The sequence below is a fragment of the Arachis hypogaea genome, chromosome 6 (assembly GCF_003086295.3).
Source record: "Arachis hypogaea cultivar Tifrunner chromosome 6, arahy.Tifrunner.gnm2.J5K5, whole genome shotgun sequence".
Classification (NCBI taxonomy): domain Eukaryota; kingdom Viridiplantae; phylum Streptophyta; class Magnoliopsida; order Fabales; family Fabaceae; genus Arachis; species Arachis hypogaea.
In genome coordinates, this window is record NC_092041.1 from 105,274,600 (window position 1) to 105,288,572 (window position 13,973).

The 13,973-nt window shown below is 27.8% G+C and overlaps 1 protein-coding gene across 2 annotated transcripts; it reads right to left on the minus strand.

The window, feature by feature from the left end:
• Nucleotides 1-392: 392 nt before the first annotated feature.
• On the minus strand, nucleotides 393-4,289 carry LOC112697315 (2-methylene-furan-3-one reductase). Of its 2 annotated transcripts, none has more exons than XM_025750444.3 (5): nucleotides 4,163-4,289; nucleotides 3,826-4,061; nucleotides 2,788-3,111; nucleotides 2,109-2,268; nucleotides 393-952 (listed from the first exon to the last, which is right to left on the minus strand). In XM_025750444.3, the coding sequence occupies exons 2-5, from the start codon at nucleotides 4,030-4,032 to the stop codon at nucleotides 687-689; spliced, it is 957 nt and encodes a 318-aa protein (XP_025606229.1). In that variant the 5' UTR covers nucleotides 4,033-4,061; nucleotides 4,163-4,289; the 3' UTR covers nucleotides 393-686. The 2 variants fall into 2 exon arrangements, with proteins under 2 accessions (XP_025606229.1, XP_072053613.1); XM_072197512.1 differs by having other exon boundaries at nucleotides 4,176-4,254.
• Nucleotides 4,290-13,973: the final 9,684 nt, after the last annotated feature.

Genomic DNA, 13,973 nt, shown 5'->3' on the forward strand with positions numbered 1-13,973 from the left:
GAAGACGACACTTAGAGTAGGGCTTGCAGGTCCATTAATATCTTTTTTTAAAGATTCATTTAACCATTTATTCTGCAAAATATTTTAAACGTTTTAGTCTGTTTCTTTTATTTAGAATGTTTTTGTAATGACTTTTTAACTTTCAAGCTCTTCGTATCGTTTTTTTAACTCTCAATATCAGATTAAGCACTAGCACAGGTGAGATTTCATCTGACATTTGTTTTATTTTTAATACAATCCTCTTTCAGGTTTTGAAAAGGAAAAAAAAAAACAACAAAATTGAAAAGAAAAGAAGGAATACTTTTGGAGTGAGAGATAAGAGATAGTAAGAATGACAAACTAGATAGAGGACTGAGATATATAATTAGCACTTGCTTAAGTGGACAAATGCATTAAACAGTTATAATTTATCAGTCAAATATTATAAAGCAAACACGTTTAACATATTAAATTAACACAAGAAAATTGCACGCATGAGCACACAGATGAATGTTGTACCATTCAGCAAATGCGTGCAGTTTAAAATCGACAGACAAACTGATAAATTATTATGGTTCTTTGATGAGACCATTTCAACCACATCGATGTGAAACTCGTTCAAATTTTTACACAAACATAATAAGTCACTCAAAAGCATAGATTCCAAGCATTGTGACTAAAATGCTTTATTTTGTGTTCATATGCCTTCATGGTATGGGATCGATGACTACTTTGCCCGTGGCTCTGTTTGTTTCAAGATAGGAAAACGCTTCAACGGTTTCGGAAAACGGAAAGGGACTCTTGGGATCAATTATTGGCTTGATTTTGCAGCTTTCCAAATGAGGTCTTAGTTTCTCTAAGATTGTGCCATCAGATTTAAGTATGAAAAATATTGCTGTAGAAAATCCGGGTGGTACTATTGTCACAACTTTGCCTCCTTCTTTTACAGCCTTGAATGCCCTCTCTGTTTCTCCTGTTTTTGTAATTCATGTAAACTAAAATGTTATTATCTATCTTTGACCATTTCATTTCTTCCAACTAAGTAAAACATAAATGAATAATTTTATGAGAATTTCTTTTTGGTGAAGAGTAGAATTAGATAAAGAGTGAAGAGTTTTATTAAATTTATAAAGAATATGTGCATGATTTTTTGTGGGTTTTTTTTTTTTAATTAAAAGAAACAATATTCATTCTTCATGGTAGCAATACTCTAGTTTTATATTGACACATACATAATAATAAGTACAAAAAATTAAATTTAGTAGTAGGGATAAAAATTAATACATATCAGTAACTAAGCTTATACTAACAACTCTTCTAAACGCGAATGAGTTATAACTCAAATAACATAGTCTTCTCATACATAGGGCTGGCAATGAATATGGTAGGATAAGGTTTGGACTCTACCCTAACCCTACCCGCAAATTGAAAATTTTATTAAAATTCTACCCTACCCTACTTGTGGATTGAGAATCTCTCAACCCTAACTCTACCCACACCCTAAAGTTTCAAACCCTACCCTATCCTACCCGCAGAAATATCAGATTTTTTCAAAGTAAATATAAAATTCAATCATTTCGAATTTTATACATATTAATAACATAAAAAATAAAAAACTAATGCTCTAAATTACCAAATTAACTAAATAGTTTAGTGGTTGTTCACTTATTGTAAGTCATTACATAAGGGAGGTTGTGGGTTTAACTTTCACTTCCTTCACTATATACCTAATTTTTATAAAATATGTGTTATATATGAGGTGCGGGTAGAGTACACCCTAAATCCGTCACGCAGTGGATCAGCTAGCCTACCTTACCCGAACGGGTTAGACCGGGTTAGATCGGGTTGGGTACCCGCGAGTAGGGTATGAATTGCCAGCCCTACTCATACACGTAACTAGACTATCTATCTAAATAAGCTAACTCCTTGACAGTTTTTATGCTTATTGACTAAGTTTTTGTTTTTTGGAGCTTCAAAATGGAAACAATACACAAATTTATCTTACTTTATGTTAAAATTCAGACCTCATGCAAATAAAATAGGAAAAAACAATGATCAAACTAGATTTTTTAACTATAAAAGGATTTGATATCATAACTCTAGCGAAGATCATAAGTTCCCAATCTCACCTACTGCATCATACACCACGTCGAATTTTTCAGGAAGGTCTTCGAAATTATCCTTTGTATAATCGATTGGCAAGTCAGCTCCCAAGTCTCTCAAAACTTGCAGTTTCTTAGTGCTAGCAGTTGCTGCTACCTTAGATGCACCATAGAAATGCTTGGCAAGCTAGCTCAAAATGGCAATGTGAGTTACAATCATGCAACTTTTATGCTCTACAGGAAAAAGTGCTTTCCTAACTCTTGCACGAAATATGAAATAATAAATTACACAAAATAAACTGAAGAGAGTACTTAGATTGTAGAGAATATGTACATTGCAGAGAATTGAGTGAACAAGGAAGATTTTCACTAAATTTGTAGAGAATATGTACATTGTACATGATCAATTTTTTTTCCTATTATAAAAGAAATAATTTTCGCTCTTGGTTGAACATTACCGATTCATTAGTATATACAACATTAAATGAGGAAAGGTGAAAACTGACGTGTAGTCAAACTTTAAGTGAAATTAACAACTGAGAGTTGTTAGATAATTTGACTAAATTTTTATCTAATAACTCTCAACTATCAATTTAATGTGAAATTGACTGTACCTAAATTTTCACCTATATTAAAATATAAATTAAATTAAATATGTATTTATACACAAATATATAATAACGGATTAATACTTAGATATGCATACCTGAATAACATGCGTTCCAACTCCACCGGCACCTCCCAGAACAAGAATAGACTTTCCGGCGGAAAACTCGGCTCGTTCGAGGCCTTCATAAGCAGTTTCAATGGTTAAAGGAAGGCTAGCAGCCTCACCAAAGCTCAGGTTCTGCGGCTTGTGAGCCAACAATTTTTCTTCTGCTGCAGTATACTCTGCCAAAGACCCATTCACTTTTGGATGATCCAAAGCCTTCTCATTAATATCACCATAAACTTCATCCCCAACCTTAAATTTGGTCACCTCATTCCCCACTTTAACCACCACACCGGCAACATCGTACCCTGGAATAGTCTTCGCACCAATCACAAAAACATTAATTATTTAAAAGAAAAAGAGATCGTGAAATTTGCTAGCTTCTTTTCTTTTTCCGGTGAATTGATATTGATTAGATTAAGGTTTTGAAAATCCAATCAGTCATAAAACTAGAGAATTAGACGCTGAAAGATTCATCCGAGGTTAACTGAAAATGAAATGAATATAATAAAATAAGTAAAATAATATTTATACATCAACCACTTTTAAACATCTGAATTTGATTGTTATGAATTAATTATATATCTAAATTATTTTTAATTAATAAAACAAAAAAATTGTGTTTGGTTTATAGAAAAATATAGATGTTGTGAAATTAATAAAATAATATATTTATATAACTTTTTAAAAAATTAACCTTTTGTGATGTATCATTTTCAATCAAACCGATCTGTTAACCAATTTTGGTTAATCAAATCGAATATTCGATCTGATTCCTCTAACCATGAATGACATTTTTCACGTTCAACTCATGTTTGACCCCAATTTTGTCTTTTCCTCTGACTAAGTATGACAACCAAGCTAACATTAAGAAACTAATCAAGTAAAATTTTGTGGACAATTAACTAGCAAGAGCAAAAGAAAACAAGAACCTATTAATGATTTCAATTTTCAAGAACTCTAGAAAAAGAAAATGAAAAGTCTAAAGAGAACAAAATTATGGGGAGTGAAGGATTATAATATGATTCTTACGGGTAAAGGAGAGTCAGTGGGTGCGAAAGCTGCCTCCATTCGCTTATAATCAATGGGATTGAGGGACACAGCAGCAACCTTGATGAGAACCTGATCATCCTTCACGTCAGGCACAGGGACACTGCTTTCAAACTTAAGAACTTGTGAACTCTTGCCATATTCTGAGTACGTCCATGCTTTCATGTGTGTTGGTATGGAAGAAGCCATTCTCCTGCTTTCCACGAATGAAAATATTGCTGCTTTTGAAGAGTAAAGTGAAATTATGAACCCAAAGAAGAAAACAAATGAGGAATCGGATAAAGAAAGTAAGAAGAAAGAGTGGATCAGATGACTCAACAGAAAGTAGTGACCTTTGGTAGGTATGTCGACGGCAATTAAAAACAGTTGCTTTCCTATATGTGTTATCTATTGTGTATTATTAATTGAGAATGATTGAGGGCATCCAAATTTCAGAAATTATTTTTAATATGGAAAGAGAGATGGTATTTTGGTTAAATATTGATATTTGAAATATATTACAGTATTGTGGAAATCATTCAACACGCCCCACGTGATGCAACACGTCCCTACGTTTTGGCCAATATGTTGTCACATGTCCAACACGCCCCACGTATTGGCTAGAATGCTGCTATGTGCCCAACATGCCTCCTATGTGTTGACTTCTCTTCTATAAAATCTACACATCTGTAATTACACCAAATAATTCCATTTTCCAAAAAAATACTAAAATTTTTTTCACACAAACAAAAATCAGCCTCAAAATTTATTGTTTATTATTATTAATTAATTATTAATATTTAAAAATATGAGATAAAGTATATTATTAGATTATTAAATTTAAAAAATTAGATTAAAAAAATTGAGTTGATAGTCAAAAATAATAAACTATAATGGCCTCTTAGTATTTTATAGTTATTAAATTCGGCCCGACCTAATCGGCCTGATCGTCAATTTGGGTTGAATCATCATTTAAATTGGTCAAACAATTAATCTGGTCAAACTTAACCAAATTCGATAAAATTCGTCAAATCTGTTCAAAATTGTTTTAAACCGATCCGGTCAAATTTGGTTAAACTAAAATATTATTTTCTATACATAATTTTTTTATTAAATGTATAATGTAAATAAAATTATATTATATTTACAAATAAAAAAACATTAACTATAATATATTTTTTATTTCTATGATTGTTTTTATTTTTTTAATAAATACTTAAAGAGTATAATAAATATAAATTTATAAATATTTGAAGAGTATAATAAACATAAGGGTAAAGTATTAAATTAGTTTTTTATGTTTGGGCATAATCCTGTTTTGGTTCTTCAAATTTAAAGTGTCCAATTTGAATTCAAAAAAGTTTCATTTACCTTCAATGTAGTCCCATCTGAGATCAAAGTTAAATAATTAACGAAATGTTCTATATGACAGCAGTACAAGAACAAGGTCAATAATTTGAAAAATAACTACAAGTTTTAGAGGCACAAAGTCAACCGTGTATATATGAATATATTTATTTATCAATTTTTTATAATTTAAGTGAAATATTTTCTATAGAACTAAGGAGAATGATAAATAAATGTATTGATGTATTATTCACAGTTGATTTTGTGCCTCTGGAGCTTGTATTTATTCTCCAAATTATCGACATTGTTCTTGTACTGCTATCATGTAGGATATTTCATTAATTATTTAACTTTGACCTCACAGTGAGACTAAATTGAAACTAAATGAAATTTTTTTGAATTCAAATAGGACACTTTAAACCTTAAGGACTAAAATATAATTATGCCCAAACATAACGGACCAATTTAATACTTTACCCTAAACATAAACTAATCGATGAGTTATTAAATTTTAAAAATAGTAATTAATTGAATATAAAATAAAACTAAAAAATATTCATTATAAAAATAAAAAATAAATTAAATTTTATATAATTATTTAATTATAACTGGATCAACTGGTTTAATTTGTGACCTACCAGTTAAACTAGTAACTCAGTAACCTAGTACTTTGATCAATTTTATTACCGGTTCAATTCTGATAATTATATTTTTTTTTACTAATTTTATAACAAAAATATGTGATATATCACTTTCTCCTTATAATTGAAATCAAATATTTTCTTCTAAAATTAAAAGATTTTTTTTCTTATCTCTCCCCTTTTTTCTAATTTTCTCATTCTTTCACCTACTCTATTTCTCTTATACATGATTATCAATGAGTAATTCTTAATTTAACAATCAAAATATGTAATATAATTTTTTAATTATAATTAAAATTAAATTAAAATATTTAAATTAAAATTAAAATATAGATATATTATATTAATAATTTAACAACTAAAATTTGTTACATGACATTCTCTCTTTAAAATTAAGACAAAATATCTTCCTTTAAAATTAATACACTCCCTTCATAACTTCATTCATCTTCTTATCTACCTCTCTCCTCTTCTCTACTTCTCTCTACCCTTCTCACTCTCTCTCTCTCTCTCTCTCTCTCTATATATATATATATATATATATATATATATATATATATATATATATATTCTTATAATTTATATTTGAGGTAAATATCAAATTGGTACTTAAAAGATTCTATCATTGACAAAATGGTACTTAAATTTTGTTATTGACAAATTAGCCCTGAAAGATTTTAAAATTTGACAGAATCACCCAACTATGAAAGAATGACATCATAGTGAATAGAAAACACTAAAGTGACCGTCGAAAGAGAACTCCGATGATGACAGAGAGTTCCGACGATGTTTTCGGTCTTCTTTTTCTTCTTTGCCATGGCGAAAGGGGACGCAGTGGCGAGGTGCTGCCATGGCGGAGGAGACTTCTTCTTCTTCTTCTTCTTTGTCATGGCTGACACGGACATAACGGCCAAGTATTGCCATGGCGGAGGGGACACTTCGTCTTTTTCTTCTTCTTTTTTGCCATGGCAGAAGGAGAAGCAGCGGCGAGGTATTGCCATGGACCATGGCAGAGGGGGTGAAAGGAACGCAATGACGTGTTGAAAAAGAAGAAGAGATGAACACGAGAACACGGCAAGGTACTGCCATGGCGGAAGGAGACGCGAAGAGTTTGCAGTAACGTGTTGAAGAAAAAGAAGCGGTGAACACAAAGAACATGGCGAGGTGCAGCGACATGCTATGGCGGTCTTCTTTTTCAGCTGTCATAGCCGAAGGGGATGCAGTAGCGTATTGAAGAAGAAGAACCAGCGAACACGAAGAAGAAGAAGGTCGTTGGAAACGTTGGAAACGTTGCCAGATCTCTCTACCATCATCGAAGCAATCCTTTCATGGTTGGGTGATTTTGTCAAATTTTAAAATATTTTAGGGGCTATTTTGTCAATAATAAAAGTTAGTTACCATTTTGTCAACGTCAGAATATTTTAAAACTCGATTTGGTATTTACCTCTTTATATTTTATATTACTAATTTTACAAATCAAAATGTGTCACGAGATATTATTTTATTATAATTAAAATAAAATATTTTTCTTCAAAATTAACAAAATTCTCTCTCTCCCTCTTCGTTATCTTTCTCTCTTTTCTCTCTCATGCTATCTTTTTTGTCTTTTTATTTTACAAAAAATAAAATTCATAAAATAATATAATTCATAGAATTATAAAAAATATATTAAATTTTTTGTTAAATATAATAAAAAATAATCCCATAAAATTATTTTCATAAAAACTATATTATTATTATATGCATATTCTTTTAGTTTTTTATTTAGTTTTAATTTTTTTATCGCTTATCTTTTTAATCTATATTTTTACTTTTCTTCCTTCAAATATTTATTACATATAATTGAAGAGAATATCAATATTGTGATTAATAATTAGAATCAAGATTCAATTATTTTAAAAAAATAATTTTGAGTTAATTTTATAATTATCAACATAAATTTTTGTATACTAATATCTAATTATATTTTTATATATAGAGAATGAAAAAAATATTATTTTTAAATAACAAGCATGAAAATTAAATATTTAAAAAAAAGATAAATAAATTTCTAACCTGTTAATTCGAAGATACATAAGTTCCTCACTAATTGAAAATACAAAAACGTCCATGACATTTTAAAATACGAGATATTTTAAGTCTTTTTGTCTAAAATATAAAAGGACAAATTGGTCTCCTTGAGAGACTTAAAAGTCTTGCATTTTAGAAAGTGAAAAGTGTTTTTGTTTTTTTAATTAGTTGAGAACTTATTTGTTTTCGAGATAAAAAGTCACTGGCCTATTTGTCATTTACTCTAATTATTTTTATTTGTGCAACAGACTTAACATCTAATCACGTAAAAATATACACATTAAATTCTTTCAGGTTTTAGATAATAAATGTTAAAATTAATTATTAGTAAAAAATTAAACTCTTTCACATAAAAATAATAGGAGTTAAGAAATTTTATGTTGGACATTTTCGTTTCCAAAAATGGTTTATTACATTGAGGTCCTTAAATTTTCCAAAATAAGACATACAAGTTCTTCTGTCACACTTTTAAGGACCTATTTGTCCAAATAAAAATAATAAATTTGACTAAAATAGGAATTTATATGTCTTACTTTTATAAGGTTTAGGGGCCTTAACGTAATAAATTTTTTTTAAAGACGAAAACGTCGGATGCAAAATTCTTTAGAGACCTATTTGAGTATATACGCAAATAATAACTAAAAATTTATTATTTAAATTTTTTTTAATATATGGAGACTTTGATCTTTTTAGCCGTGGGAGATTTTAATTTTATTCCTTATGACTTTTTTGTAAAAATTGTTTGATTTTATAAATATTTTCTGTCATAATTTATAATGTCAAGACAAAACTTACATAATTTCAAAATATTTATATTTTCGTAATGTTATTATGGACAAAAACACTAGTAAAGATAAAGAAAAGTATGCATTATTTTTTTAATATCATAAAAGATTCAAAATATATAAATGAAACAAATAATATAAACATTATTTTTCTAATAGATTTAGCTATGATACATTGTTATAATGAACCTAGCTTAAAAGTGATCATTCATTCATTATTCCCATGATAAAGAAATAAAGAAAATATGCTATCATATCATCATCTAATAATCTCTAATCATAGAGGAGTGCATAACTTAAAATTAGATTAGAGTGATGCTTTTGGTTAAGCTATTTTTCAAAGGAAAGTTTTATGGTGCTTATCATGAAAATAAGCATGTGATGCTTACATTATATGTTCATATATTAGTGTGATATGTGTATAGAGACGGTTAGTTCTTGGGACACTGTTTTTAAATTGGCTGTGAATTGCGTTAATATTTTCGTTATCCGTTTGGAAAAAGTATCATTAATTAACGTTAAATATGTGGGCTGGTAAAAAAGACTAAATAGTGGAATTTAGGACTTAGGCCCAATACATTAGTTTCATTGTTGGTATGGTATGAATTTTAAGATAAAAAAAAAAAACAAAAAGAAGGACTTTGAAAAGAAAAAAATGGAATAGTAATATTATACTAATTGTAATAAACTAGTAATAGTACAGTTAAGAAAATTTCCCAAAAAAAAAAATAGTACAGTTAGAAAAAAAAAAGAATAATATTAATTATTTTAATATAATTAGGCTCAAAATATTCATTAGTTAAGAAACTATATTTTTAAATTCTTAAATTCAAATTTATCTATTTGATGTAAATATAGAATCGAATTATATCACTATAAAAATTATTTGTTATACATCTATGTAAAAATTACATGAATATTAATATTAACATTTTTTCTTTTATTTGATAATCATATTGAATATTATTTATTGACCATAAAGTGTGAACAATTTCCACCTCAACAATTGTATATAATAGACAATATAAATATTATAACATGTTTATAATATGATAAATTAAATACAAATTTCGCATATTTTCTTAAATACATTCATAGTAAGTAATAAAAACAAAATATTCTCATTTTACCTAATATAAACTGCATTAACTTGTATGTGTGTGATATTAAAAAAAAATAAGTATTGACATCAAATAAAATGTGAGTAAAATAAAAATAAATATATATTAATGACATAAAAAAGTGAAAACTATTAATTTTATAGGGTTATAAAGATAATTATCTTTATTATTTATTCTATTTAATTATTTTTTAAACTTAAAATTCTAATGTTTATTTTATTCAATTTTTCTAAAATAAGAATAATAGAACTCTAGAGTATATGTTACTATACTGACCTTAATATTTTATTGTTTCTTGTTAGTAGTTAAATAATTTAATGACTATTCATATTTTATAGTTACAAATATAATTATATAAAATTGGATTTAATTTTTATAAAGGGTTTAATTATTCTGTTGGTTTCTATATTTTTTTATTCGATTTATTTTATAATGACAATTTTATGTCAAAAGTTTTAAAATTTAAAATTATATATCTATATTGACTATTCATATTAGATGCAAATTTTTTATTAGGTTCTTCTTAAATTTTTTTCCTTTTCAATTGTTAATTTTTGTATATGATGTACAGTGATTTATAAAATATTTAAAATCAAACTATTATACAATTTTTAGTTAAAAAATAGTAACTACAAAATAGATAATTAATAAATTTTATCTACTATAATTTTCATAATAATATAATTCGATTCTATATTTACATCAAATAGATAAATTTGAATTTAAGAATTAAAAAATATAATTTCTTAACTAATGAATATTTTGAGCCTAATTATATTAAAATAATTAATATTATTCTTTTTTTCTAACTGTAATATTTTTATTATTTTTTTTGGAAATTTTTTTTAACTATACTATTACTAGTTTACTACAATTAGTATAATACTACTATTCCGTTTTTTTTTTCTTTTCAAAGTTCTTCTTTTATGTTTTTTTAAAATCTGAAAATTCATGCCATACCAATAATAAAAACCAATGTATTGGGCTTAAGTCTTAAATTCCACTATCTAGTCTCCTTTACCAGCCCACGCACTAAACGTTGATTAATGATGCTTTTTCCAAACGGATAATGGAAACATTAACGCAGTTCATAGCCAATTCAAAAACAGGGTTAGCTAACCGTCTCCATACACATATCACACTAATATGTGAACACATAATGTAAGCATCACATGCTTATTTTCATGATAAGCACCATAGAACTTTCCTTTCTCAAATAGGTATTATTATATAAATGATCATTTTTTATTTTAAATTTCTTTAATTTCTTTTTCGTTGATCTTGTTTGAGTATTGTATCTCCAATGTCTTTTTTTCAATTAATTTTTTAGCTGTTTTTTGTTTTTCTCTCGAGTCTTGACTAATCTTTTTCTCCTTTCTTTTGTTGTTGGTTGCTTAATTGGTGAGTTACTTTTTATCTCTCTATTTTATTTTAACTTTTTTTAATTGGTGAGTGACCAATAATAATTCTTTATGTTATTGTTATTATTATTATGATTATTTTGCGGTGGAGTTCTGCCTCCAAGGTCAGAAAAAATTTGCACTCTTCTATATCTTTAGTCCCTAGCATTATATTACGATACGATCAATTGGTCTCTCCACCACCAATTTCAGAAAAGCTAATAACTGCGCAAATAAATTGATAATGTTTATATTAGCAATGATTAGGATTGACAATATATATTCTACTCGTAGATATTCAATTCAGACCAATTTATTTAAATAGGATTGTCTATTTTATTCACTGTGGATAAGATAGAATAAAATGTAAATTTACTTACGGGTAAAGTAGAATATAGGTTTAGAGTATATCCTATTCTATCTTATCCACATTTTTAATATATTATATAATATATATATATAAAAATTATGTAAGTAATGAAAAAAGTGAGTCTTATACTCACAATTTTTTTCTTATAAAAATTTAAAATAATCACTAAGTTAGTTGATGATCATATTATTTGTAATTTTATGTTAAATTTTTTTAAAATTTTATTATTTTTAATTTTAATTTGAACTTAATTTTTTATTTTCTATTTTATTAATATGTATGAAATTTGAAATAGTTGAATTTTATATTTATTTAAAAAAAAATTTTTTTTTGGTTTCTGCGGATAGAGTCGGATAAGGTAGGGTTTAGAATTTTAGGGTGCGGGTAGGGTTAGGGTTGAGTTAAGGTTAAGAGATTTTTAACCCACAAGTAAGATAAGATAGAATTTTAAAAAAAATTTTAATCCACAAGTAAGATTAAAATAGGGTCTAAATCCTACCCTACCCTGCCATTACCAACCCTAACCATGATTTACAATTAAGATGTCATTTATTTTTTTCTCTTCATTCTTGTGTTGCTTTATGTTTGTGTTCCTTTATATTTTCATGCTGATTCTATTTGGAATGTTCTTCTGCCTGAAGTAGTTTCTATTTAGTTCCTTTTTTTTAATATTCGCACCGATATTTATGAAAACAAATTATTTTTTTATCTGTTTATTTTGATAAGTGTATTATCAAATGATTACGTATAAATCATAGTTAGTAAAATCGGACCGGACCGATCGGTTCGACCGAAAAATTGGTGAACCGGACCTGACACCGGTCCGGTCCAAACTTTTAACCGCTTAAGGTAGAGAACTGAAACGAACCGATCAACCTGTACTAAACCGGCAAAAACCGGTTAAATTCGGTGAGCATCGGTTCGACTGAACCGCTCGGTCCAAAATGTGATGGCTGGGGTTTGAACCCCTTACCTAAAGATAGTAAGGACGCTAGCATGACCACCAGGCTGCAATGCTTCTTGTCATTATATGTACAAATTATAATACATATAAGATGTTTTAGTTTACTTATATTCAATTTATTTTCATTTTAATGTCACTCATTTTTAAATAATTTATATTTTATTTAACTATACTTTTATATTTAATATAAATTAAAAAGATAAATAAATAAATTTTATTAATCACAATTTATTTATTTTTTCAGGATTATACGATATCTATTAATATTATTTTTTCAACAAATATTTATAGTATATAATAATAGGTAAAGACTCACATACATTTGTCTTCATATGAAGTTGATAATTGAAAATCGTTAAATGATAATTTAGTCAAACTTGTCAAATCATCTAACGATTCTTAAATATCAACTTCACATGAAAACAACTGTACGGGAGCAATGATCTAGTGACCTAATAGCTTGACTAGTGACCGGGTTAACCGGTTCGACCAATAACCCACCGGTTGAACCAGTAACCCAGTAACCCAATAGCTTGATCAGTTCGATCACCGGTTCGGTTTTGATAACTATGGTATAAATTGAAAGTATTTCATTTTAATGAATGGCAACCATAAGAATAGAGGATATGCACAATTAGAAAGAAACCAAAAAAAAAAAGTCTCGTCCAAATCTATACAAGTTTAGTACTTTTAAGATTTGGGTATTAGTGTGTAGATTGACTGTTTATTCTACATGTATAGAAGACCACTTGTCAAATAGAAGAATGTGCACGTAAGCTTAGGAGTAGAAGATGTCGAGCAAAGAAACTCATAGCTGTGTTGGGGTTTGTTCTTGCAGGAGACAAAGATTGTGTTTTTGCAGTCAATTTGGCTAGATTAAAGTTAGTGTTTGTCTGATAATTAAAAAGTGATTATATTAATTATTATCTGGATTCATGGTTGGCCTTTTTGGGCTTATGATGGTGGACGTGGGCATTTGATAATGCAATTTTTGGATGAGGTATTTTTCGTTTTATACAGCCCAATTACAAAAACACGTTATGAATGGTTTTTAAAAAGAGGACCCTGTCAATGAGCCATAACTCATACAGTATTTTGCCTCCTCTACAATCGAAAAAAAATTGGTAAATATGTGAGGAGTATGTAGATGTGTATTATATACCTAGGATTGAGAGTTGTCTAATCCATTGAAATACTTAGGATTGGAGATTGTAAAGGGTCTTTATAGTTGATTCAGAATAGCTAACATTGAAATAGTGTTTTTGTTGTAATGACCGAAAAATAATGATCACGTAAGGCCAAAAAACATTTAGAATGGAATAAAAAATGAACAAGCATAAAATACCTTGTCAGAAAAAAAAAAAAAAAGAGAAACATTTGCATAAATAGTGTTTATACTTAAATTATTACTGTTAGAAAAATTGAAAGAAAATGTGTTTATAATATAATTATG

Excerpts from the sequence above, each read along its gene's own strand:
- LOC112697315 (XM_025750444.3), bottom strand. The coding sequence starts at position 4,032 with ATGGCTTCTTCCATACCAACACACATGAAAGCATGGACGTACTCAGAA. Across the intron at positions 3,112-3,825 it reads CCACTGACTCTCCTTTACCC|ACTATTCCAGGGTACGATGT; the intron begins GTAAGAATCATA and ends ATTGGTGCGAAG. Across the intron at positions 953-2,108 it reads CGTGGTGTATGATGCAGTAG|GAGAAACAGAGAGGGCATTC; the intron begins GTGAGATTGGGA and ends TTACAAAAACAG.